General features: G+C 36.0%; 1 protein-coding gene across 1 annotated transcript in view; it reads left to right on the top strand.

The window, feature by feature from the left end:
• The window catches only part of TACR3 (tachykinin receptor 3), a 79500-nt gene extending 54347 nt beyond the window's left edge, over positions 1-25153 (top strand). The window contains exons 4-5 of the mRNA XM_004748139.2: positions 22898-23094; positions 24579-25153. Of these exons, the coding sequence (XP_004748196.1) occupies positions 22898-23094; positions 24579-24891 (510 nt within the window). The 3' untranslated portion in view covers positions 24892-25153. The remainder of the gene's footprint in view (positions 1-22897; positions 23095-24578) is intronic.
• The last annotated feature ends 1702 nt before the right edge of the window (positions 25154-26855 follow it).

Below are 26855 nucleotides of genomic sequence, written 5' to 3'. Positions count from 1 at the left end.
CTCTTGGGTCTTCTTGCTCCCACGCAACTGAGTTCCATGACTCCACAGCAACACATCTGTTCCATAGTCCAGAACAATTCCTAGCAAGGCACACCATCTGCACACCTCATCAAGTTTCTGCGGTCTTCCTCCAGTGATGGTGTTCCCATGTTCTTCATCTATGCCCTATCTGTGTCCTGGATCCTTGGCGCCTCCTTCTCAAGACTATTCTTCCATCACTTAAAAAACCATCTTCCACTTCACAATGATTCCGCTCAAAAGGCAGACACCCTCACATCGCTTTCACCTTGAGTTGTTCATACTTGCATTTTCCTCTTGTTTACCAATTGTTTACTTCTCTGTTAAGTTTTTTGGGGTTCCAACATACCATTCTTCTGAAACTATCTTTGCAAAATTTACTTTTGCGTTCTTTATTGCTAAAACTATTGGAGATACTCAGTCCCTGGCCAGATTGGAGCAACAGATATCTTCTGATCACTCTCCATTTGAGAGGTCTCTCCTATGGTATTTGTCTCTATTCTCCCCTCAGGCAATTCCTCTTCAGTATCTCTTTATGGCTCCTTTTCCTCTAACTACCACTAAAATGATAGTCTTGACCCCAGAGGCCCATTCTTCATATTTTTATAGCTGTCATATAGAGTTTTATTTGGATAATTTCATCTACATCAACACCCTTGAAAATTACTTCCAAATCTACATTTATATTATGCCCGTTTTTAGACGTTTCTTCTGAGGTCCAGGTTCTAGGCTCCACATTAAAATTCTATTCATCATCTCTTACCCCAGCCCAAATATAATAATCGTTTCAAGATAAGTGGTCAAAATTATTTAATCATCTTTATTCCTGAAATTCTTCTTCCCTAGTTCATAACTGAATAGTAGTTCGGATCAAAACAAACAAACACAAAAACTGGGTTTAATCTGTAATATCTCCCCTTCATCAGCTGAAATCCAATCAGTAACAGGGTTCTTCAAATGAACTCTGAAAGCACTCAAATTGATTCCCTTCTTTCATAAGCTCCTGCTCTACTCTAACTTAGATCTATGTATTTTCTCACCTAGATATTAGGTGTCTAATATCCTTGTCTACTAAGGATCCTCCTGCCTCCATTTAATCTCACTCAAATAAAATCCATTCTACACTGTCTTCTAAGTGATCTCTCTTAAGATCTGAATCTATTAATACCTTCTTTAAAATCCTGTACTGGCTTCTCTGGCCTCTAAATTGCACTTACCCCTCCCTAAGCTCACTTCCATCTATTTCCCCCATCTTCTCCATCATGTATCCTGTACTGTATACTACCTCCTAGTCAATCAAGCCTTGTGTAGTATTAGAGTGAGATATAAGTTTTGCATATTTTATTTTCTGTCACTAAGACACTCTTCTCCCCTATTCTTCCACCCCTTTTCTGCTCCTCTCACTTGGCTATTTCCTGCCTCTTTCCTACGTCCATCCCCCTTTTGCCTTCAGACACCTGCAATAGCACATGGAAAACTCCAGCATGCAACTTACTATTATATAGAAAGCATCCACTTGCTCAACTTGCTTAACTATCTCTTCCAACAAACTACAAAGCTTAAGAGCAGGGTTCACAGCCCAATCACCTTTAGATATTCCACAATTTAGAGTGCCTAGCATAATTCAGGAACTCTATAAATGCTTTTAAAATGAATAAATGAATCTGTTTCCTTGGATTATTTTTTTCTGATGACCAAATGCCCTTGAAGGAAGACCAAAAACAGTGAGAATTTGATTCTTCTAAATTCATAGACACTGATTTTTTTTTCAGCATATTGCATTATTTTTCACACCTCATTTTTCTTCTTTACCTGTAAACTTCATTGATGTCTTGAGGTACATTTTTTCTCCTAATTGCCTTTACTCCTGGATGACTGGTGAACACAATTTCTTTTAAAGTGGGGATGTATCACAGTTAAATTTTTCTATTCCTCTATTTGAATGAGTCATGACTTTAAAAATTATTTTCATATGTGAAAGGTTATACTTAATGTGGAGGACAGAATACTTAAAATGAATCAAATTTTGCTGTTTTTTCTTCCTTATTTGTCTTAAACCATAACTCAAATGAATCACAATCTTCTAATGTTTATGACTGAAATATTAAAAGATCATGATTCATTTTGGCTCTCCAAATCTGGTTTTAATTTTTGATAAGACACTGTACACTGATTTTCATGTTTTGTGAGTTGCTAACAAGAATTGACTCTAGTCAAAAATGGTAGTTAATGGGAACTCAACACTTCAATGATTTTGCTAATTTAAAGGTTCTAAGAAAATTATTTCTCTCTTCTAGTAGTGAAAGAAAAAAATGTTTTGTTATAGGAGTATAATTTTAGAAAGTGATAGGAGATACTGACAAAATGAATCAAGTATTATCAAGTAATTATTATCAATATTCACATAATCATAATTGAAATGAAATCTAGTGCTTTGTATTGACTTCAAATATTGACATAAGATTTTCATTTGTAATAGTTTTGATAAATCTCCTGAGAGCCTGCATCTTTTAATTCATTATAACCAACTTTTCCTGTAACTCTTTTAACATATTTATCAGAGTTATTTAAAGACCTTATCTGCTAACTGCAGAATCTATTGATTCATCTTTTTCTTGATTATGAATTACTTTTTATACGTGCATCATAATAATTTTTGGTTATGTACTGGATATTGTGAGATATGGTGTTAAGATTCTATATGCTATTATCTTCATCTGAAAACTGCTATGTTTTCCCATAGCAGGCAGTAAAATTACTGGTGGGAACATTCAAATTTGTGGAAGCTGGTTTTATATTTTGTTAGGGTAAATCTATTTTAGCTTTGCCTTTCAGTTTAGGGTTATTCTCTTAATCATGGGCAGAGTCTTTACTCCTAAGGCATACCTCTTCTGGGAAAACTCAAGGCGTTTACTGAGACCCTCTAGTTTCCTGAGACTCAAACTCTAAACCTCTGTCTCTTCTGTTAGAAGTGGCTACTAAAATCTCCCCACTCTTGCAGCTTTCAGCTATTGTTCACCCTCCGAGTTGCTCATACGTTTAGTTTTGTGCATGTGCACTGCTGGGCAGCCAAGGACTTAAGAGAAGTTTGTATATATAAATATAGTAGTCTCACCCAGGTTATATAGCTCCAGGTGCACCTTCCTTTTGATCAGTCTCAAATGCAATAAAACAGTTTTGCTGTTGTTACCATTGTTAATATTTTTTCTCAAGAGTTTATAATTGTTCTTGGGAAAAAATGTTTTATGTGCATGCACTCAAATACAAGTATAAATATATACACACATATACATATGTGTGTATATATACATATACAAACTACTGTGTATATAATATTATAATAAAATATACCTTGTATATATACTTGTATATATTATATACAAGTTATGTAACATATTAATGCTTCTTATATTAGAAACATTTTTAGAATACAATCTTTTCCTTTATCTCTGTTTGTACATTTTGCGCTGTGTAGTGACCCACAAACTTGTACTAATGTTTCACTTCATATTCTCTAATATCCCACCTTGGAGTTTCCTCTGTAGCAAGTCACTAATTTCTGACATTACTGATCTGAGTCCATAAAATTTAATTTTCTAGGTCACTTCCAATTTTCCTGACACATTATGGAGAAGACTTAAATTTGATGTTTTAAAATATATTTCTGGAATCATTAGAGCAGAGGATATCAATCTTTCTCAGAAATTATTCATGCATCTAAAGGAGTAGATAGAAAGATTATTTTCTTTTTTCTCAGATGAACTTCACAAGCCAATTGAGATCTTAAATACTAATAGAAAAAATCCAGAGATTGTTTTATTATTATATTATACATATTATAGTTAACAATTAATTGGCCATGACAGTCAAAGTGCTTTTTTTAAAACTTTTTAAAAACTTTTATGGTCTTTTTACTGTTCAATTAATATTTTATTAACTAAGTTTAACATTGTTAATTTTCCAATGGTAAAACTAAAACAAATATCAAAAACTGTGTTTATTGTTTTTTCTTCTTGGTCATATAATAGTTTTTCTACATAGGAAACCTTTTCAAGAAATACCTGTTATCCTGTTATTCTGTAGAAATATACTATGTAGGAGAAATGACAAAGTCACCGTACATATAAAATAATTAGTCTTGGTTTTTTTTTAGCTGTAATAGAAAACATGAATTTGATGTTACTTCCTACTTTCTTTTTCCTCTCTCTCACTATCTCTGCCTCTATCATTCACAATCACAGACACACACATTCACGCACAAATAGCAGGAATATGATGGAAAAAAGAGCCATTCTTAAAGTTCCTATTGTCTGCACACCTTCTGTTACGAAATTTGACAAATTTCTTGGCTCTCTAGTACTGTGTACATTTTACCCATTGCTCCCCAGCCTGCCACCATAACCTGTGTTTGTCTTTACAAAAGTCATGTTTGCAATCAATTTACATGGTGCCAATGATTTAAAACTTGCTTATAAATTAGTCAGATTGGAGAATGAAGTGAAAATGAGTATCTCAGCATGCCCAGAGTATCTAATGAGCCTGGCATCCACACTTCCATTTAATCCTCACAGTTTCTGCATGAAAAGTGTTCTTATCTTTTCTTTACTAATAACACTATGATATGCAGAAAGATTAAGTAATTTTCCTAAGGTCACTAGCGGTTTATGAACAAGGCCTAGATTTAAATCAAAGTCTTAAAGTCTAGTGCCCTTGACACTCTACCACATCACTGTGCAATGAAGACTTCAAGATTTGTTTCTGACTATTGCATGGACAGTGTATGCTTAAACATATGCCACTGGGCAGCCGTAGGATGAGCCATTAAAATTCTTTTGCCTCAATACTATATAAAACCAAGTTAGTAAAGCCTTTAAAATATTAGGGAAAAAATTCCTCTCAGCAACTCCTTTAAAAAAGTGTCTCTCCAAATTTGGAAATCATTCTTCCTAAGCCAAACAATGAATCAGTATATTAATATAAATATTAAAACCAATATCAAAGGAAAACCATTACTTTCTAGAAAACCCAATAGATAAACTCAAAAGAAAAAAATATCTAGAAAATAAAAGAACTTAACACACCCATAAATGAGCACTTGAAAATGTATTATCTTACATTTGTCATTGCTAAGGACAAATTGTGTCTCCCCAAAATTCACATTTTGGAGCTCTAAATCCTAATATGATTGTATTTGAAGATAGAGCCTATTGGGAGATAATTAGGGTTAAACGAGGTCATGTGGATGCTGCCCTGGTCCAATAAGAATAATGCCATTAAAGAAGAGACACCAGAGAGCTCATACTCTCTCTTTCTGAACACACAAAAGAGAGGTCCTATGGGCACACAGTAAGATGGTGACTGACTACAAACCAGGAAGTCGACCCTCACCAGAAACTGACCATGCTAGCATCCTGATCATGGACTTCCAGCCTCCAGAACTGTAAGAAAATAAACGTCTGTTATTTAAACCATATAATCTATGATATTTTGTTCTGGCAGCCTGAACTAAGACAGTTATTATTTTATTATTAGCTACTAAAATATAATAGTAGTTTTGGCAGTTTTCCTCCCTAGGATGCTTAAATACATTATTTGAAATAATCTTCATCACAATCCATCATCTCATGTCACATTCAAGAAAGCGAGGTTTAGAGAGATTAAATAACATACAGAAGATCACACACATAATTTGCTAACGATGCTGTGTGTGACTAGAATTCATATCTCTTGGCTCTTCATCTATTCTTCTATCAACATCCATGTTGTGAGACCAAATAATAACCACTTTGCATATGCAAAGGCTCATTAGCGTCAGCACGATGACTTAAAAATATGACAATGTTAAAGACCAGTTTTGCACAATTATCCACGTAACATTAATTAGTTTTATAGTACAGAGAGAATCCAAAGAGAAACTTTATAATGTCCTATATGAAGATAAAAGTGTATTTTATTCAGAATATCACAACCCTGGACTATGCATAAGAATACCAATCATTGCATTTTAGATTACTCATATTATTCCATTCACACATAAATTTAATTTCATTTATTTGAAAAAGGGTAATCATGTGCTGTGTGTATTCTTCTAAACTCTAGAGATACTGAGATAAATTAAACTAAAATGTTAAAGGCCCTGAAGGAATTTGCATTCAAGCCGAGCAGAAAGACCTCGTAGGTAAATAAAATAATGACCAAATGTACTAGGAGTAGTACCTGGAACAAGAAAAAAGGCTGATGTGTTTTAGGACAAGAAATAAGAGTGCTGAAGTGTAAAGAACCAAGGGAAGGATGCAATGGGTAAGACTAGAGAATGGGGCAGAAGCAAAATGCAATAGAAGTTTTAAAGAACAGTAAGAAGATTTTGTTTTATTCTGGATACAATGAGGAAATCATTTTCAGTAGAGAGTTACAGTATGTCTTTTCTTTTTAATCCCTTTAGCTATGGAAGCAGTGACCAGTTAGGTGGTTATTGTTCTAGTCCAGGAGAAAGATAGTGATAACTTTCACAGAAGTAATAGCAATAGAGATGAAAAAACTTGAGCATATTTAAGACATTTTGGTGACTTGGCCAACAGGATTTGCCTCGGTATTAAATAGGGCAGTAAAAATGAGGGGATGCAAAGACACAAGCATGGTTTCCAAGTGTCTGGCTTCTGGTACAAGATGGGTAGTGATGTCACATACTGAGACAGGGACATTCACAGAAAAAACAACTTTGGAGACAGGGAGAGAATGGAAGGAGCTTTTTTTATACATAACATTTTGAGATGTCTCTGAGATTCCAGATGAATCATCCATCTGGAGGAAGATGATGGCCTAAAAGTTCTACCTTCTGGTCTACAACTTGCTAATTCTCCTGAGTGCAGCAGCAACTAAGATAGGACAGTGGGCCAGCTCAGAGGGATGTGTGAAGCCCAGGGCTGCTGAAACCCAGGAAAGAAAGGCCCAGAGTTTTATGCGTCAACCTCATCATTCCTGAGACTGTGAGAATGTTAATGGTTCTACTGTGTCCACGTGGGGCAGACTGTCTTCTGCATCATCCAAGAATACATGAGCAGATTTGCTGCTTGAAGAGAACACTTTCAGTTTATCTTTATAAGCAAGGATGAACAGGACCTGGAGTTGGAAAAAAGAAATAAAAGGGACGCCTGGCTGGTTCAGTCAGTAGAGCATGCAACTCTTGATCTCAGGGCTGTGAGTTCAAACCCTATATTGGCTGTAGAAATTACTTAAAATTTTTTTTAAATTTAAAAAAACAAAAAGAAATAAAAACAAACTTCAGGGAACCCAGCTTCTAGAAATAAGACAAAGAAGCAGAGCACCTAGAATGAGCTGTATGTACTTCATGAACTAAAGCACAAAAGGTCAATTATGATTAAAAAATTACAAGACTAAATACATGATTTTTAAATGTAAAACTCCAGTTGTTAAAAAGATGTCATCACTGCAAAGTAAAGAAATATATCAAAACACAAATATACAAAATACCTAAGGATCATGAGGGAATAAGTAACAGAAGTTTAGAGGAGGGGTCTAGGTTTGTGATATAAATTAATTCACTTGAATAACAAAGTACTCACTGTATAGGAGAATGCTTTATTTACCCTTATCTCCAGAATCAGCCCCTTCTACATCCCTGTTAGAAAAGAGATGCATGCCTACTTGACATTTAACAGTATCATATAACAATCATAACAGCAGGGCACCTCCAATATGTACCAAGTATATCAATTAGAGTGAGGTAATGTAGCACAGTCTTTTTCATATAACAGGTCCTCAACAAATTTTAGTTTCCCTTCAACGTCAAAGGCGACTATTTGTCCTTTATTTTTTTTGAGGTATTTATTTATTTATTTTCCTCAATTGTCAAGATTAGAGCTGAGATCAATGAGGTGGAAACCAGAGATACAGTAGAACGTATCAATGAAACTAGAAGCTGGTTTTTTGAAAGAATCAATGAGATCGATAAACCATTGGCCACACTAATCCAAAAGAAAAGAGAGAAATCCCAAAATCATAAAATTATGAATGAAAAGGGAGAGATCACAACTAACACCAAGGAAGTAGAAACAATCATCAGAAGTTATTATCAACAGTTATATGGCAATAAGTTTAGCAACCTAGATGAAATGGATGCATTCCTGGAAAACTATAAACTACCAAAATTGAACCAGGAAGAAATCGACAACCTGAATAGACCAATATCTAATAACGAGATTGAAGCAGTGATCAAAAACCTCCCAAAAAACAAGAGCCCAGGACCTGATGGATTCCCAGGGGAATTCTACCAAACTTTCAAAGAAGAAATAACACCTATTCTCCTGAAGCTGGTTCAAAAATTGAAGCAGAAGGAAAATTTCCAGACTCCTTTTATGAAGCCAGCATTACCCTGATCCTCAAACCAGGCAAAGACCCTACAAAAAAGGAGAATTTTAGACCAATATCACTGATGAATATGGATGCTAAGATTCTCAACAAGATCCTACCAACAGGATCCAACAGCACATTAAAAAGATTATCCACCATGATCAGGTGGGATACATCCCTGGGCTACAAGGATGGTTCAACATTCGCAAATCAATCAATGTGATAGAACAAATTAATATGAGAAGAGAGAAGAACCACATGGTCCTCTCAATTGATGCAGAAAAAGCATTTGACAAAATCCAGCATCCATTCCTGATTAAAACGCTTCAAAGTATAGGGATAGAGGGAACATTCCTGAACCTCATCAAATCTATCTATAAAAGACCCACAGCAAATATCATCCTCAATGGGAAAAAGCTTGCAGCCTTCCCGTTGAGATCAGGAACAAGACAAGGATGCCCACTCTCACCACTCTTGTTCAACATAGTATTAGAAGTCCTAGCAACAACAATCAGACAACAAAGGGAAATAAAAGGTATCCAAATTGGCAATGAAGAAGTCAAACTCTCTCTTCGCATATGACATGATTCTTTATATGGAAAACCCAAAAGACTCCACGCCCAAACTACTAGAACTCATACAACAATTGAGCAATGTGGCAGGACACAAAGTCAATGTACAGAAATCAGTGGCTTTCTTATACACTAACAATGAAAATACAGAAAGGGAAATTAGAGAATCGATTCCATTTACTATAGCACCAAGAACCATAAGACACCTGGGAATAAACCTAACAAAAGAGGTAAAGGATCTGTACTTGAGGAACTACAGAACACTCATGAAAGAAATTGAAGAAGACACAAAAAGATGGAAGACCATTCCATGCTCTTGGATTGGAAGCATCAACATTGTTAAAATGTCTATACTGCCTAGAGCAATCTATACTTTTAATGCCATTCCGATCAAAATTCCACCGGTATTCTTCAAAGAGCTGGAGCAAATAATCCAAAAATTTTTTATGGAATCAGAAGAGACCCCGAATCATTCTTAAACATTCTTCTAAAATGAAATGCACCTACATGTTAGTACCACATTCTGAGTTAATTTCTTACAATAAAAAGGCATTTCTTTCTTGATACCATTGTTGCTATTAAGAGAACAAAGTACCATCTTCTAGAATATATATCTTGACTTATATTTACTTTATGGTGCAAATAAATCTATACTGACACAAGATCACACTCTACAAAAAGAAGTTTGTGTGTGGAAATAGTTTTTGTAACCACCATTGAAATAAAAGACAGTGTACAATACAGACATGTATCTAACCTACTCTGTTAGTAGCATATCAAAATTAAATCCAAGAACATAATGAAGTCTATGCTATTGTAATAGTCACTTTTATATATCAGCTTGACTGGGACACAGGATGCCCAGATAGCTTGTTAAACCTGTTATATCTGGGTGTGTCTCTGAGGGTGTTTCTGGAAGACATGAACATTTGAATTGGTAGACTGTGTATAGCAGATGTCCTCTCCAATGCAGGGAAACATCATCCAATTTGTTGAGAGCCTGAAAAGAACAAAAAAGTGGAGAATGGTTGAATTGTTCTCTGCCTGCCCACCTAAGTTGAGACATCAATTTCCTCCAGCAACTTTCCTGGGTCTCCAGCTTGAACATGGTAAATCATGGGATTACTCAGCCTCCCTAGTTGTGTGAACCAAGACTATATATATATATATATATATATATATATATATATATATATTTGCTGAATTAATGAAATATGAAGCAAGGCCATATGCCATTAGCTGAACTGATGAGGAATGGGTTATTTACCAGGAAAAAAAATATTCTTGCTTAGATTAAACATATTTTTATATGAAAATGAAAGTGTTCAGGAATTGGCTGCTTCTAGCAAGGCCAAAATTATGGAAATATATAGCATATAATGGGAATCTGTGCAGTATAATAGATATCATAGTGCTGTTAGTGTTATCCAGAGAAACAGAACTGTAAGAAATATATATATTCATATATGTGATTCATTCATATTATACCTGAATATATAAATAATTACATATATAATTCATTTATTCCTATATTAATTCTTATATTCATTCATTCTCAAGACATTAAATATCATCTACAGGTCACTGACTCTGAAATGTATATTATAAATCAATACTACTTCTATGAGCTCTAGGTTTACATAATAAGCTACATACTTGATGTCCTTGCTTCACCTATTTCTCAGATATTTTAAAATTATGATGTATTTAACTGATCTCTGAGTCTTCAGGTGTAGCATAAAAGTAGACTTTTCCTATTGTCATTCACATATCAGTGCATAGTACTTCCATTTATCCAAATACTAATTTCTAAGAAGAGTTATTCTTAAAAACTCCCCTTTCCCTCTCACCATTACCTGATCCAGCCTAATGGTCTTCCTCCCTAAAACAGCTCCTATCTCTATACTTTTCTCTATATCCTTTGAAATAATTCTCCAAAATTCTATCACAAGTCCACAGGTCCACCACAACAGCCTCTCCAACTCACTTCCCCAGTTCTGCCTTGTTTCCCCAATTCCTCACTCAGCAGCCACAAGGACTTTTTAATGAGATGTAATTTACATATAACATTATAGAAGTTTCAGGTGGATAGCATAATGATTTGGTATTTGTATGTATTACAAAATGATCACTACATTAAATCTGGTTATCACCAATTTCCACACATAGTAAAAAATTCTTTTTTCTTGTGATAAGAACTTCAAAAACCATCTTCTTAGTATCTTCCAAAATATAATAGAGTGTTGTAACTATAGCCACCATGTTGTATATTACAAATGATGTTCTTAAAATGTAAATCAATTCATACAACCTCCTTGCAATTTTTCAGTAGTTCCCCAATTTACTTAAGAAAATAAATTAAAGAAGTTGCAAACTCTGAAAATAACCTACAAGGTTCTACATAATCTTGCCACCATTTATTCTGCCAACCTCCTTCTGTGCCACTTTGCCATTCATACACTGTGTTCTTTTTATTTTTTTTTAAGATTTTATTTATTTATTTGGCAGAGAGATCACAAGTAGGCAGAGAGGCAGGCAGAGAGAGGGGGGGGGGAAGCAGGCTCCCTGCTGAGCAGAGAGCCCAATGCTGGGCTCCATTCCAGGACCCTGAGATCATGACCTAAGCCGAAGGCAGAGGCTTAACCCACCCAGGTGCCCCCATACACTGTTCAAATAACACTTGCTCTCAGTTGTTTGAACACTTCAAACCTTCTTCCACTTCTTGGTCTTCACTCACACTGTTATCAGAGCCTAGAATGACGTGCCCTTTATTATTCCATCTGTACATCATCTAGGTTTCAGCTTAGTGGTTCCTCAAATAGACCTTCCATTTTATTCTACAAATCTAGACGTGATTATTTTTCTCTATAGAATTTACCATAATCTGTAATTTCATATGTTTTCTATATTTACTTTTAACAAATATCTCTTTGATAGGATATAAATACTATGAAAATAGATAACATATTTTCTTTTTTAATTTAGCACTGTATCTCTAGAGTCTGGAACCTTGGTTTCTTTAGAAAAATGTCATTATTGTAAGACAATTGTTATATAAGTGTACAATAAACTAATTTTGCAAAAATAATTGACTTCCTTCCTAAGCCTGAGCCATCACCAGGTTCATATATTCTTCTTAAACATTGTGCTAAACACAAAAGTTAAAGACAATAATAATTATCTTAATTTAGATATAAGATATTTAAATGTATTTTTTGTTTTATTCACTTAAATAATACTTTTGAAACAGAATCAGACCTATAAATATACAGAACAAACTGATGATTGGACAAAAGGGATGAAGGGAAGTGGGAGATACAGGCTTCTGGTTATGGAATGAATAAGTCATAGGAATAAAAGGCATAGCATAAGGGGTAGGCGAAGAAGGAAAAAAAGAAAAAGAAATTCTGCCTTTCTAGTTCAAAAATGTATATTTTGAAATCCTACTACGTGCGTGATAGGGCCAAACACTGGTAAGATAAAGATAAATGGTCCTTCTTGCAATTGAAGTGTTCATTAATATGAGTGAGAAAATTCAGTACCTTCAGTCAACAGGTAATTTATTCAATGTCAAGCACTATGCTAGGATGTCCACAATAGCCAAACTATGGAAAGAACCTAGATTTCCATCAACAGATGAATGGATAAAGAAAATGTGGTATATATCTATAATGGAATACTATGCAGCCATCAAAAGAAATGAAATCTTGCCATTTGCGACGACATGGATGGACCTAGAGAGTATTATGCTGAGCGAAATAAGTCAATCAGAGAAAGACAATTATCATATGATCTCCCTGATATGCGGAAGCTGAGAGATAAAGTGGGTGGTTTTGGGGGTAGGGAAGGAAAAAATGAAACAAGATGGGATTGGGAGGGAGACAAACCATAAGAGACTCTTAATCTCACTAAAATAAACTGAGTGTTGCTGGGGGGGAGGGCGGGAGGGAGAGGGTGGTTGGGTTATGGACATTGGGGAAGGTGTGTCCTATGGTAAGTGCTGTGAAGTGTGTAAACCTAGCGATTCACAGACCTGTACCCCTGGGGCTAATAATACATTATAGGTTAATAAAAAAATAATTTTTTTTTAAAAAGAACTATGCTAGGTTCTGGAGACACAAAAACAAACAATGCATATGCCCATATTTGGAAGCAAACAGAAACATGCTTGACTATAATATGCATCTGTATTATAAGATGTAAGCATGATTTGGTAAATGTCATTAGGAAATATCTAACAATACCTGCGTGAAGAAATGAGGGAAGCTATTGAGATAGGTGAACTTGAGATAACCTCCCAAAAGATGCATAGAGCATTTTACAGGGAAGACTATCAGATCAGGGCATTCTAGAGTAATACATGCTAATCACATAGGTTTATTTCAAAGTAACTACAGATCAGGACAATAACATTATTTATAATCCATGCCTTCTTAGATTATCATACAGAAAAATATGAATATTCAGTGGGCTCATATCATTTTCTACCAGATTTAGCATAGTAAAGCATATTTTTAAGTATTCTAGATTTATGCTATTTCATAAAGCAATTAAAGTATGCACATCTTCAAGACAAAAAGCCAACTGCACAAGTATGTTAAGACACTGGCTTACATACTGTTTAGACCAAAATATATTAATAACAGTGTATTTTTAAATTTTTTTTAAATTTATTTACTTGACAGAAAGAGATCACAAGTAGGCAGAGACACAGGCAGAGCGGAGGCAGAGAGGAGGAAGCAGGCCCCCTGCCGAGCAGAGAGCTGGATGTGGGGCTCGATCCCAGGACCCTGAGATCATGACCTGAGCCGAAGGCAGAGGATCAACCCACTGAGCCACCCAGGCACCCCAATAACAGTGCATTTTTAAAAGGACAAGTTATGTCAACATAGCGCAAGATATAAAATCTCTTGGCTGAGCAAATGATGTCAGCCTTGCCTTTATCACCTGGCCAGGCACACTCTTGAGATACCAGATCTCCCCCTGCCCCAGCTCCTGGAACAGAAAAGGAAGAGCTGACCCGAAATTATGTTGCCAGCAGCCAGAATCTGATTGCGGCTGTTTGCTTTTTAACACTCACTTCCCCATAAAGGTAACTGAGGCAGAAATTCTCTTCACTTAGTCCCCTTCTGTGAATGTCAAAGGATCTTAAATCCTAACAGGAACTATTTATTTGGGACTAAAGTAATCCTTTTCAGCAGACCTGCTTTATGGCTACTAGGTGAAAAGAATATAGAAGATTGTCAAGAATTGGTACTTCTTGTCCATTTGTCTTTAAACATGCTCAGCATAAGTGAAGTCTGTGGAAATAAGTGGTGCCACATGAGCCCATAAAATATTTGAAGTTCTCAGTCCCTATTTCATAGCTTTAATGCAGATAAATCTGTCCATATTCCCATAGCAATAAGTAAATCAGATTCCAACTTCAAGCTCCCAGCCCGTTCCACCATTCCAACTTCTTCTCTTGATCTTTCATCTACCAGCATTAGGACAAGATCTCATCTTACCTGAAGCTCAAATGGGCAATTCCTTTGCAAAAAAAAAAAAAAAAAAAAATTGTCTGACTATCCTTCACTTAGCCATTGCCTGAGCACGTTAAATGAGGAAAGAAGCCAGGGCTATTTCTAAAGGTCTTGAGAAAGAGAATGAGCCCTTAGCTAATGAAGAATTAAGAGACCCAGGAACTCTAGCTCCGAACCTGCCTTTGGGATCTGGAGGAAGCACCCCACCTTCTGAGTCTTAAGTCTCTCATCCATAAAATGGAGAAGCTATATAGTCATAGGTTTGTCATGAAGGCTAGAGAAAGTCATACACTGGGAAGTTTATTTGTTAATGATTATAAAAAGCACTAAGCCTGTTACTAAAATCAAAAGGGAACACAGCTCTACTGAGTCATCCATCAAGGTCACCCTCAAATGCATCTGCTGGCCTTGCCTCACCCAAAGGAAAATGTTGCTGTCAGTATGATTTTCCTTTGCTGAGTCTCAAAATGAGTGTTAGAACCACCTGGCCGGTGCATGAAGCGCAGCACCTGGGGCGAACGCTGCATTCTGGAGCACAGAGCTTGTGGCACCAGAAACTAGCACGGGACGTTAAGGAGGGAAAAGATAAGGGAATAGAAGCTTTGAAATGTGCGGTGAAATAAGCACAGGATAAGTTTGAAAACATTGCTTTACCTTCTAGAGCTTAGAACGGAGACATTTAAAATGCAAAGTCAGGAATGGGCTCTTCACTGCACTCCAGTTAAAATGTAACAACCCAGGCCCTTTCCCTAAAAGCACAAATACTGATCAAAGATTTTCAAACTTCGTTCCCATTACCAGACCACTATCTTGCAGTCAACATGTTACGAATTATATTCTTGTATCACATTTTTGTGTTAATTTGCTAAACAAACACTTTAACGTAATCCACATTTTAAAACCATACTCTTACATTCCTTCCTGTTCTAATAAAACAGAAGCCTCAAAAACAGGACTTTGTCCCAATAGTCACAATACGTGACAATTCCTTTTCAAAAACTTTTGTTAAAATTGCTCTTGATTATTTGGATACTCAGGAAATGCTGGTAAATGAATCTACTTCTATTGTTTCTGTAAACCACAGAAATTGTTTTCTGGCTATTTCCTATTTTAATTTTCTTCATCTAACCTAAGAAGCCATAACAGCTCTGCTCCTTCAGAGGTGAACACCTAAGTGTAATAACAAAGAAGGCTTTTGCCTTAATCAGAGACCACTCTTCAGTCTAAGCTCAAGTGACAGATTCAATTGGATTTTTGAATAGTAGAACAACCAAGAAAAATCTATCATCTTATTCAGCAAGCAAGGTTTCTATATGCAGTGTCATTACTGCCAAGGAATTACCATGGAAAACAGAGCTCCTGAGGAAGACCATATATAACCTAAGAGAGGCTCATCTGATGCAAATGGAGATCCTAGTCTATTTCTGATATTGATAAGAGCAATTCTGTGGGTGATCCAAACCTCTCTGGAAGTCTTCATTTTCTGGGGTCCTGTAGAGTATTCTGCCTCCAAGTTTGCTGGCATGAAGGATATCATCTAGTGTTCTCAGCATTTCAAACATTGTTGCTGGTTTTTCAGGTTGCCATAGCAAAATACAATAGACTCGTGGTTTAAACAACAGACATTTATTTTTTTCGCTGTTTTGGAGGTGAGTCATCTGAGTGGAAGGTGTCATCTGAGATGGTTTCCTCTAAGGCTTCTCTGCTTGGTGTGCAGATGACTGCAAACCTCTGTCTTGCATGGTCTTCCCTCTGTGTGTGTCAGTGTTCTAATCACTTTTTCTTTCAACAACGCCAGTCGTACTGACTGAGGCCCCCTCCTAATGAACTCATTTTAGTTTAATTATCTCTTTCAACCGCCTATCTCCAAATTCAGACTCATGCTTAGGTACTGAGATAAGACATCAACATGAATTTTGAAGACTGACATCACCAAGATGACAAAATAAGACACCTCTTGTTATCTCTTTAATAACAATGTGGCATCCATCCAGAGGCAAAAGTGCTTTTTTGGATGCAGAAGGATCTAGATAGATCTAGTGCGGTCCAAGAAAGAGGAGAGTCATTTTGAGAAGGCAGGCCTGCATCCAGGAGGCTAAAACAAGGTCCCAGCTATCGACCCAGAAACAGTTCTATATCCTGGAGGATTTGGCTCTCGTCTCATTTGGATTTGGTTCTTTCACCAACACCAAGGTGAAGGAATCTGGGAGGAGTCCCACCCACCATGAGTCAGGTAATGGATATAGAGACCTCCATGCAGCTGTGGACCCTACCATGGCCTGTGAACCAATCATAGCTCCTCTTAGCTCCAGTCCAGGAGCCGTGGAAAATACTGATTTAGATAATCACCCATGGACCAGAGAGCCATGTGGAAGTCCAGGAGTCTAGCAGAGAAGTTCTAGCATAGCATTAGAGAAAAAAAGTCTAAGGCAGATGCTGTGGAGAGGGTAAGAGGAACAGCTTAACCGCACCCACATCACCTCTCCCTGAAAGTGACACAGCTCAGTGCCAAGAAGGTCTTCCTCAGGGGTGATTTCTCCCAAGGGCAAAAATTGAAGTATATGAGTGAGTGAGTGAGTGAGTACACTCTGCCCCAGCTCTGTGGGGTGCTGCCAAAAAGGCCCATTCTCTCCCTCCAGTCAGAGAATTAAGTCATGAACTGCTAAACTAGGAAGCAGGTGAGTGACTGGGAAAATAGCAAGCAGGGTACATGGAACCCAGCAGAGGGACTTAGATTCTACTACCAGTCATGGACTCTACAGGAAGCCAGTCCACAAGGAGCTTGGGATGCCTCCCTGCAGGTCTCCTACTGGCCCAGTTATAAGATGAATACAGTCTGAGGATCTGATGTGAAGCATGGGGACTATAGTTAACTAGACTGGATCATATACTGGAAAGTTGCTGGTAAAATTTCAGTGTATTTACCACACATGCACACAAAGCAAAAACGGTAATTATGTGAATGCTTATTGTGGTAATCATCTCACAAACCATACATGTATCAAGTTATCATATTGTACACATTAGATAACAATTATATCCCAATAAAGCTAGAGAAAAATAAATGAATAAATAAGCAAACCTTGTAAACTTAACCAAAGAATGGGGGAACACAACTTTCTCCATAAGAAGCCTCCACACATTTTTATCTCCAACCATGATCCCATAATATCAGTCTTTACACATCTTGCTTTAATATACTTCCTTTTCTTAATTTCATCTCATCTTCCTTTTGTGGGCTGCACTGCTTTCTTTGACTTTAGATCTTTAGGCTTATGATGATAAGCCTAAAATCTTATGATGCTCTCAAAGTTTAAGTTTTCAATGGAAAAAATGAAAATACACTAAAAACAAACCATAATAACATGTAAAGAAGGAGAGTCCAAATACAACACTGTACACACACACACACACACACACACACAAATGTTTTCCACACTTGAACCTCCACACACACACAGGTTATTCTCATTTGTTTGGGGTTGACATAACTTCTCACAGACATGACTCCACACTAACTTAACTACATTCTCACATTGCTTGGGGATAGCACCAGTGTCACATTTCTTGGATGACACCAACAGCGCATTTTTTTAAATTTTTATTAACATATAATATATTATTTGCCCGAGGAGTATAGGTCTGTGAATCGTCAGGCTCACACAATTCACAGCAGTCACCATAGCACATACCCTCCCCAATGTCCATAACCCAACCACCTTATCCATACCCCCCCACCCCAGCAACCCTTAGTTTGTTTTGTGAGATTAAGATTCTTATGCTTTGTCTACCTCCCGATCCCATTTTCTTTCATTTTTTCCTTCCCTACCCCCCACAAGCCCCCGCCATACCTCTCAAATTTCTCGTATCGGAGAGATCATATGATAATTGTCTTTACAGTGCCTGTATTCTTATCTAATTCTAAAATCACTAGCAAAATTCAACTCGGCTTCTAGACCATGGTGCCTTTTTTTTTTCCACAACTGTTATTACTGGGTTCTTATTTTCTTTCTCAAAACTGAAATTTTTATGCTTACTGAATGTAACTGCAACAGCAAAAGCTGAGCCTAAATAGCCCATGAAATGGTACTTTCCTTTTGACACTTTTATTGAAATTTTTCCCATACCTACTTTGGAGAATATATTTTAATTTACTAATGTGTGGTTAAAATAAGCAGGTTTGCAATTTTGACTAAAAGAAATATAACAGTTCGTTTAAGAACATTTCTGTGGACAAAAGGTGTGGTGAAGTGGTAGGGTGTGACCCATGGGACGGTTCTCCAGAACATGCATTCTGAGGGGTTCTAATCCAAACAAGAAGCTTCCTGTCCCATGGCGTTAAAAATTTCCAGTTCATACATTTAGGAAGAATAAATCCTCTACTGAAGAATATAGTCCTAGACATATTTTATAGTTGGCACTCTTCCATTTCATTTCCTAGACTTACTTTTTTCTCTTTTATGACCTAAACCCCAAATCATCCCTCCTACACTAATTTAATATGAAAGATAAGAACAGCTGCAGGCATTCCAGTCTAATCTGTACAGGATACAAAAATCAAAGATTTGTTTTTCCCTTTGATACACAAAGAAAAGGTGCCCAAAGCTTATTTTCACTTACCAGGTCATGCATTTCAATCCTATCTATGTGAGTAAAGTGGATCCTTAACTACTAAAAACAGGCAGTAGAACTGTGGGAACTACATCACTTGTCCCATCTCCCTTCTTTCTCCTGCTCGTAAGTGTCTGTGCCAAGGACAGTGGGCAGCCATGACTGTTCTTGTTGCCATGGAAAATGGAAAATAAATCTCGTTGTCCCAGAAGTGGGACATAGCTCAGATTTATGAAATACCCAAAATCAATCGATTGTTTATATCAAGTTGTAACACATGGTGAAAGATTTGAATTGTCTCTGCCCTGGTCTCTTATCTTGCCTAAAAATTTCAGGATTTTCAGGAAGGCTACCAAACTGAACACCTTTCCTGATTAGTATTTATATGCTAGTGCCATCGTCCAGCCATGAGACTCAGGCGAGCAGCTCATATTTGTGCATCTATCATTGCTCAAGGTTTGTGCTTCAAAGTGCTGATTTGCTTTAGACACTTGACAAAGCAATGCAATTTCTTCCACCGAAAGACCCGGCTTTTGCATTTACATTACAGCTGGAGTCCCGAAAGTTTGATATCGTAAATAATTCCACAAGATTGTGTGAGCAAGACTGAAGCTAACAGTTAAAATGTATTTTATAGAAATAAGTGAAGTGTATTATAACCATGTAGAAGATCTTTTCGTTTAGAGTCCTTTTGATTTTTCCTTATTTTCAAATCTTTTAGGGTCTTGTAGGTTCTCTTAGATTTTTCCTTATTTTCAAATAAGTTTCTAAATGTTTTATAACAAGGTCCATAAGGCCCTATATCCATGAATTAGAAGTTATCTGAAATTTCCATTCCAGAGGCATTTTCATTTAATTTAATTTTCCACATCCACTTTAATTTTTCCACATTATGGACTTCTTGCACATTGATGGTTGGAAGACACTTAAAAGATTCTAATAGCCTTTGTAGGTCTTTAATTACTATTGTTGGATAACAATTTCATGCACAGGGAGTTTGTGTTCAGCCTGCAAAAAAAAGCATTCCAAGAAGCTCTTATGTATATTTGCTGATACCATATTTAACAGAGTAGCCTGTACCATGTTCACACTGATGCAGTATTTTTTTTTTGCCCTTAACATTAATTCAGAATAAAATTTAATGCTTTCACACACCTAAAATATTGATTATATCATTTGTACACTCATCTCTTTTAAATGAAAAATGAAAGAGCAATAAAATAGTGAGCTCATTTTATACATACATGCCTATTTTAAACTTGGAGGACAAATGACACCAGTGATTAATGACCAACTAAAATCAAAGACACCACTTCACCCCCTATATGACTCTTGGTTTCTTTTTTTTTTTTTTTAATTCACTTTCATGTATTTATTTTTGAAAATTTCTGAGCACCGATTATGTATGAAATCCAATCTATATGTCTGAATCCATCAACAAAAAAAAGAAAGCAAGCAGAAAATTCTTGCTCTTTTATATTCCAACATGAGGAGACAGAAAGTAAAGAACAAACATAACAAACTGAAAATAAAGAACGGGCAGACTGCGGTCTTACATGGGTTGGTCAGAAGGGAGTCACAGAGAAAGTAACAGCTGTGCAAAGGCAAGAAGAGCATGAGGATGGTACCCCGTGGGAATAACTGGGGGACCAGTGTTCTGGAGGGCAAATAATTGGGGGCAGGAGCTTGCCTGTCGTGTTCAAGGAGTAGTATGATGTTCGTATAGTTGAAATTAAAAGGCAGTAGTAGAACTTGTTTCGTTCAGTCTTCTGTCCCTGGGCTAGTTACCAGGCACTGAATCATTCTTGCTTATAATAAACTAGTAAGTTCTCACAAATATTATTTCAATTGCATACACACATGTTTATATTCACCACATTTCAATGTATTTTTTATTTATATTGTTTTCATTATATTCTAAGCTTCTTCAGGATAAGAGATGGGTCCTCTACTCATTATTTTTCTCTATTCTGTTTTCTAGACCCAAGAGACATTCAGTAAATGTTATTAATGTAAGTAGAAAGAAAAAAGACTTAGGAATCTTAGTTTTAAAACTCCAGCCTTGTTTCATGAATCACAGTGGTCAAATCTTTTGGTCTTTGCCTCAGTTTCCTAAAGCACAATTGAAAACCAGCTAATCAGTTGTTAAATACATGAAGCATTGTATAAATGTGAATTATAATAAAATGTGGTTCTTATTTACATTCCACAAATATATAAATAAGAAATCGGAGAGATAAATGCAGAAATCTGAATACAGCTTTTCAGGGGGAAAAAATCAGTTTAAAGAGCACTGAGAAAAAAAATGCTTTTGGTGGTATGGCCACTGATAACATTCTGTGGGCTATTGACCTAGATCTTCAGCTCTAATGAAGCTTAGTACTTGTTACCTGTACGGTACAGTGATCAGGCTCTTGGGAAAGCTTTGCCTTCCACACTGATCCACTTCATGCTTTGCCTTGTTCTAGAATCATGTCTCTCCTGACTCTTAACCTTGCCAACTTTTCATCTGAATCCCTAACTTTCAGTGAAATGATGAGTCTAGTCCATAAATATCATCTTTTCTTAGTTCTAAGATGCTTCATAAATCACTGATGTCAGGACTCTCTCTGATTTCTGTGCTGATGTGACTAGGGATGAGCTCCCAAATTCTTTTAATTAACATATATCATTCTAAACATTTTACTATTTCCAAATTGCCAAAAGAAGTATGGACAAATTTAGTAGGCAGATTGTTAGTGAAAGATATTAAATAAGGTCATCATTTTATTATTATCTCCTTTTCCACACAAAGCCAAGCTGCTTTGAGTCTACCTTTCTTATAGTCACAGACAATGGACAGATTTTATTTCATTTAGGGACACATAAAATATCCTTCCGTTCAACCTACTATTTTAAATTGTACATTGTCATTCATTATTCATTAATTCCATATCTAATTATTTGTCATCAGCTATATGCTTCAAATTGTGCTAGATGCTGAGAATATTAAGATAATCAAGACATTCTCTCTGCCATTTAGGAAGTTAAGGTCCAGTGGTGGAGAAAAAAAAGTTGATATGTTACTTTGGCCAGGACTCTTTAGAATATTTTGTTTCAAAGGTGTGGAAGCCAAGAAAACAATCCGTGCTTACCAAATTCATAAGACCTAATGTATAAAACAGTTGACTATTTTTAAATTTAAAGTTAATGATATTTCCTCAGACTAATGTGAATATTCATAATCACTGTCCAGAGAAACCTTCCCCAATACCAGATTATAAGAGAAACCAAGTTGACATTCAAAAGGTTGCCTCATCAACATGGTATTAGAGTAAAGAAATCTGAATAGTCTTAAGCTATATAGTCAGGCTATAGTAAATATGGAGGAACCAGCTCAGCCCTTGGAGCCTAATTTACCCCCACCATGACTCAGCAGTCGGTTTCTCTAGATATATCTCTGCTATTTTGCTGTTCAGGCCAGCACAGCCAATCTTGCTCTTCTCTCCCCTAAGCTCGTTGGATTCTTCTAAACACTCATTTTCTTCAGGCCATCTAATATATATGTGTTTCTGTTTGAGTTAGTGTAACCCATTCACTTGGGTTAGATAAAGAAGGAATGGTGACATCAGCATAGCTTTCTTGAGACTTATCTAAGGCAGCTGTCCCTAGCTTACCTCCCACTTTTTTAATACTAATCCTCGGGCATGCTATGTATTTAACTATATTGGCAGAAAAATATGATTTACAGTAAGCTACTGCAACAAATATATTTAATGACTTTAAAGTTTTCCAGAATTGACCTTTTTCCTTCTTTCTTTCTAGGTTGTAAAAATGATGATAATTGTTGTGGTGACATTTGCCATCTGCTGGCTGCCTTATCATATTTACTTCATCCTCACTGCAGTCTATCAACAGCTAAATAGGTGGAAATACATCCAGCAGGTCTACCTGGCCAGCTTTTGGCTGGCAATGAGCTCGACCATGTACAACCCCATCATCTACTGCTGCCTGAATAAAAGGTAGAAATGAAATTATCAAACCCAAGCTTCTTATCCCTCCTGGCTTAGCTGAAAGCATATGATGTTGTTCCAGCTTCTTGGTACAAATTAAAAATGTCAAAAAGAAGGAAAATTTTAAAAATTCACTGAGGGGAGTACAAAGCTTGATTTTTTTTCCTAGACTTCAACCTACTTTATAAAATATCCCACTTTAACAATTACAATAACAATTACAATTAAAAATTATAATTACAATAATTTAGAAGTTCTAACTGGGAAATTTTTATATGGTCTAAATTCTCCCTCCAAACCCTTCCAAATTTTGTCTGCACAAAAAGAAAAAAAAATCCATCATGATTGAAGGAGGTAAGTTGAATATGTGCTCAAGTCCTCAGAGAAATGAAGACACTCCATAGAAATATACAGATAATTTTTATATGGGGAGAGAGGATGACATATGTGAATCTCTATTAACAAGGATGTCTTGTAAACAGACTTCAAAATAGAAGATGTTGCTGTGAGGGTTCTAGAATCAGTAAGGCCAGGAGAATTCCAATCCTTCTGCCCCTTCTGCCTATATAATGAGGTCAGTGAGTAAGACAGGGGGCAGTATCCATGGAAATGGGCAGTGAGGAAATTGAAGTGGTCAAGGCAAAGCTACTTGCACAGTAAAGTTTTTAAAGGGTAGTATTTGTAGCCAAACTTAAGACTGGAAAGGAAGGTAAAATGTTGTTTCCAGATAAAAACACCTTGGTAGTATGTAAAGATACATGGAGGAGCAGGGGTAAATTTCTTAAGACTGATGATTCCCTAAAAAAACCAATGTGTTTTGAGCACAACTAGAAACAACTTCATATGAGTAACTGTGAACCAAATCCTTAACTCTCTTTGCAGTCGGGCCTCCATTATACTATCCCTTCAGTTTGTTAAACACTTAATTCTGCTTTTTTTTTTCATTAATTGCATAAGCCGTGTATCAATTCAAACCACCCCACAAGCAGTACATCTGTTTTTAATCAACTTCACTTAATGGTTTACAAAACAAGGGATTCTGTGCTTTCATATATCATTAGATAAAAACCTTCAAGATTAGCAATTAATTCTAACATTAAATGGGACTTTAATGTAAAAATGTGTAATCATTTCTGAAAGAAGTTATTTTGAAATATGTCATTTTTAAGTGCCTTAAGCGCCAAGCCTAATTCAATTACACTTCTGCAAACGTATAAAGTGACTGAAGAAATGTACACTGCTTCTTTGGCATAAAGATTACCTGATGCCGTGCTTTCACTCTTTGATGACTTCCTTCTCATTGATAAGACATTAAAATTCAAACAAGAAAACTTGAAGGACTAGTACCAATACTGTGGCATACATTTTAAGAGTTTGGCAAATTCAAAATTTGATTTTGTTTACTTGCCTGAAGTAGGGCTTTCTGTGACAGTTCAAGGGAATTTCCACTTGAAAACGTGATTTTTTTCTTTCTGTGGCCTGCTTCTCTTCAGATTTCGAGCTGGCTTCAAAAGAGCCTTCCGCTGGTGTCCTTTCATTGAAGTTTCTAGCTATGAGGAGCTAGAGCTCAAGACCACCAGGTTTCTCCCCACTCGGCAAAGCAGCCTGTACACGGTGACCAGGATGGAGTCCATGACAGTGGAGTTTGAGCCCAGTGAGGCAGACAACACCAAATCCAGCCGGAAGAAGAGAGCGACTCCAAGAGATCCGAGCTTCAGTGGTTGCTCCCACAGGAATTCCAAATCTGCCTCCACCACGTCAAGTTTCATAAATTCGCCCCATACCTCTGTGGATGAATATTCCTAAATTCATTTCACAAAGAGGCAGATTATAAAATATAAGCCCTATTCTCCTGTTTGGAAGTCCGGCCCTACCTACTCTCTGGAAACGGAGGGCAATTTTGGGCAGCCGGGCTTCAACTGAGGAAGGTAGAATAGAAATGTAACAAAGACACTATTAAGATATTTGACCCCTCAAAAATTAAATAAGCTGTCCATTTATTCTTTGAAAACTCTAAATTATTACATCAACAAACTAAAAATAGATTTGAAACATACTTCTAAAATTTTTTCTCGTTTAAAAATAGCAATTATATATTTACGACACAAAATAACATATGATTTTTCCAAGAGATTAAAAAAGCTTTAAAAATAAAATTGTGAGTAAATAAAAACAAAATCTATATAAATGAAACATTTTCATCTATAGCTATAAAACAGGGAAAAAATGATTCATCTTCCCACTAGAATGAAGGAAAACTGCCTCGAAGAATAGGAATTAGTGAAATTTTTTGCTCAAATGAACTCCCTTTGTAGAATGAAAAATTTTAAAGATTTAAAGATTTTCTCCATATAATGTAATTGGAAAGGAAATCTAGTAAAATTATTAGACAGCTGAACATGTCATTCTCTTTATTATTTTCTCTGACAAAATGGCTTCAAAAGAAAAAAAAATAATCCTTTACTTTTTGACCATTATATAAAGTACCAAGCTAAGAAAGAGTCCAAGTTAGGACTACTTTGTCCTTAAAAGGACAAAACAAACTCCTATGATCCTCTTTACTTTATTTTTCATAAATATTTTTCAAAAATTTTAGAAAACAGGCAGATTATAAAACATTAAAGATGCCTTCTAATGAAGAAGGGAAGAATCCCATTTGTATCTGAAACTGGCTACCAACTTTTAGTCATGAGTTAAAGACAGTCATTCATACTTAATGATGGCAGACAGGAACATCCACCAGCTCCAAAGGAAGAAGTGCTTCTCCCCATAAGTCAAGGAAAAAGCTTAAGACGGACATCGACTTTATCAATTTTACAGCATCCTTCTCCTGTCCTCTCCCTCCATTGAAAATAAGAGTAAAGATTAGGGGAAAGTATCAGAAAATAGACTCAAATGCAAATCCTTAGAAAAGAAGTCCATGTACACCCATATGTACTAATAAACATGTGTAGAAAGGTGAATCAACTGTTAGAATAGAAAGTAGAACAAGAGTTGGATATATGTGAACTAATACCATGCAAACAAGAGTATAATTTACACCTTTCCACAGAGAGCTTTCCTTTTGTCTGTTTAAATAATGCAGACATCCCCCAGAAAGAAATGAGCTAATCATCCTAAAGAAGCATCTTTTTACTATAAAAAAAATTACTGTCATATTTCTGAGAGCTATAACAAAAAAAAGCACACTTTAAGTGTAGATTTCAGCGCTATAAATATTTCTTTGAATTAAAGATACTGTCAATTTTGTTCAGAAAAGCAGAAACCTGAAAATGTGTATGTACAATACAAACTTTTCAGAAAGTTTAAAATATTCAGTTAGATTTTTGTTAAAGCTATCCAGCTAAATTAATTACTTGTAATGCTTTATTGGATTGTTATGCCTCCACCAATACAGAACCAACTATTATGAAGAACATAGTAAAAGCAATTATTCAAAAGAAAATCATGGTCCATTGCTGCCACTACATTAAATTTTCCAATCCTCTTTCCTATTTTGGGCCCGAAGCCAGAAATATCTAATTAGTACAAAGTATTAAAAAAAAATCTATACACCTCCACCATGTGTTTAAGCTGATTTCTTCTGATTGTACCAATAAACAGACTCACATATATACACTCACAAGTGTGCAGATACAATCATCCTAATGTATCTAATAGCTTCAAAGAATTAAATTAAAAACCGAATGCTAAAATAGTAAATGGTTGTTACACAGTAGCCACAGAAAGATCAATAAAATCTATGAGGCATGTGTGCATGCTTGGGATGA

The sequence above is a fragment of the Mustela putorius genome, unplaced genomic scaffold (assembly GCF_011764305.1).
Source record: "Mustela putorius furo isolate JIRA1106 unplaced genomic scaffold, ASM1176430v1.1 tig00003871_pilon_pilon_pilon, whole genome shotgun sequence".
NCBI classification, from domain to species: domain Eukaryota; kingdom Metazoa; phylum Chordata; class Mammalia; order Carnivora; family Mustelidae; genus Mustela; species Mustela putorius.
Note: the sequence above shows the minus strand (reverse complement) of the source record. Positions and strands in the feature narration are given on the sequence as shown.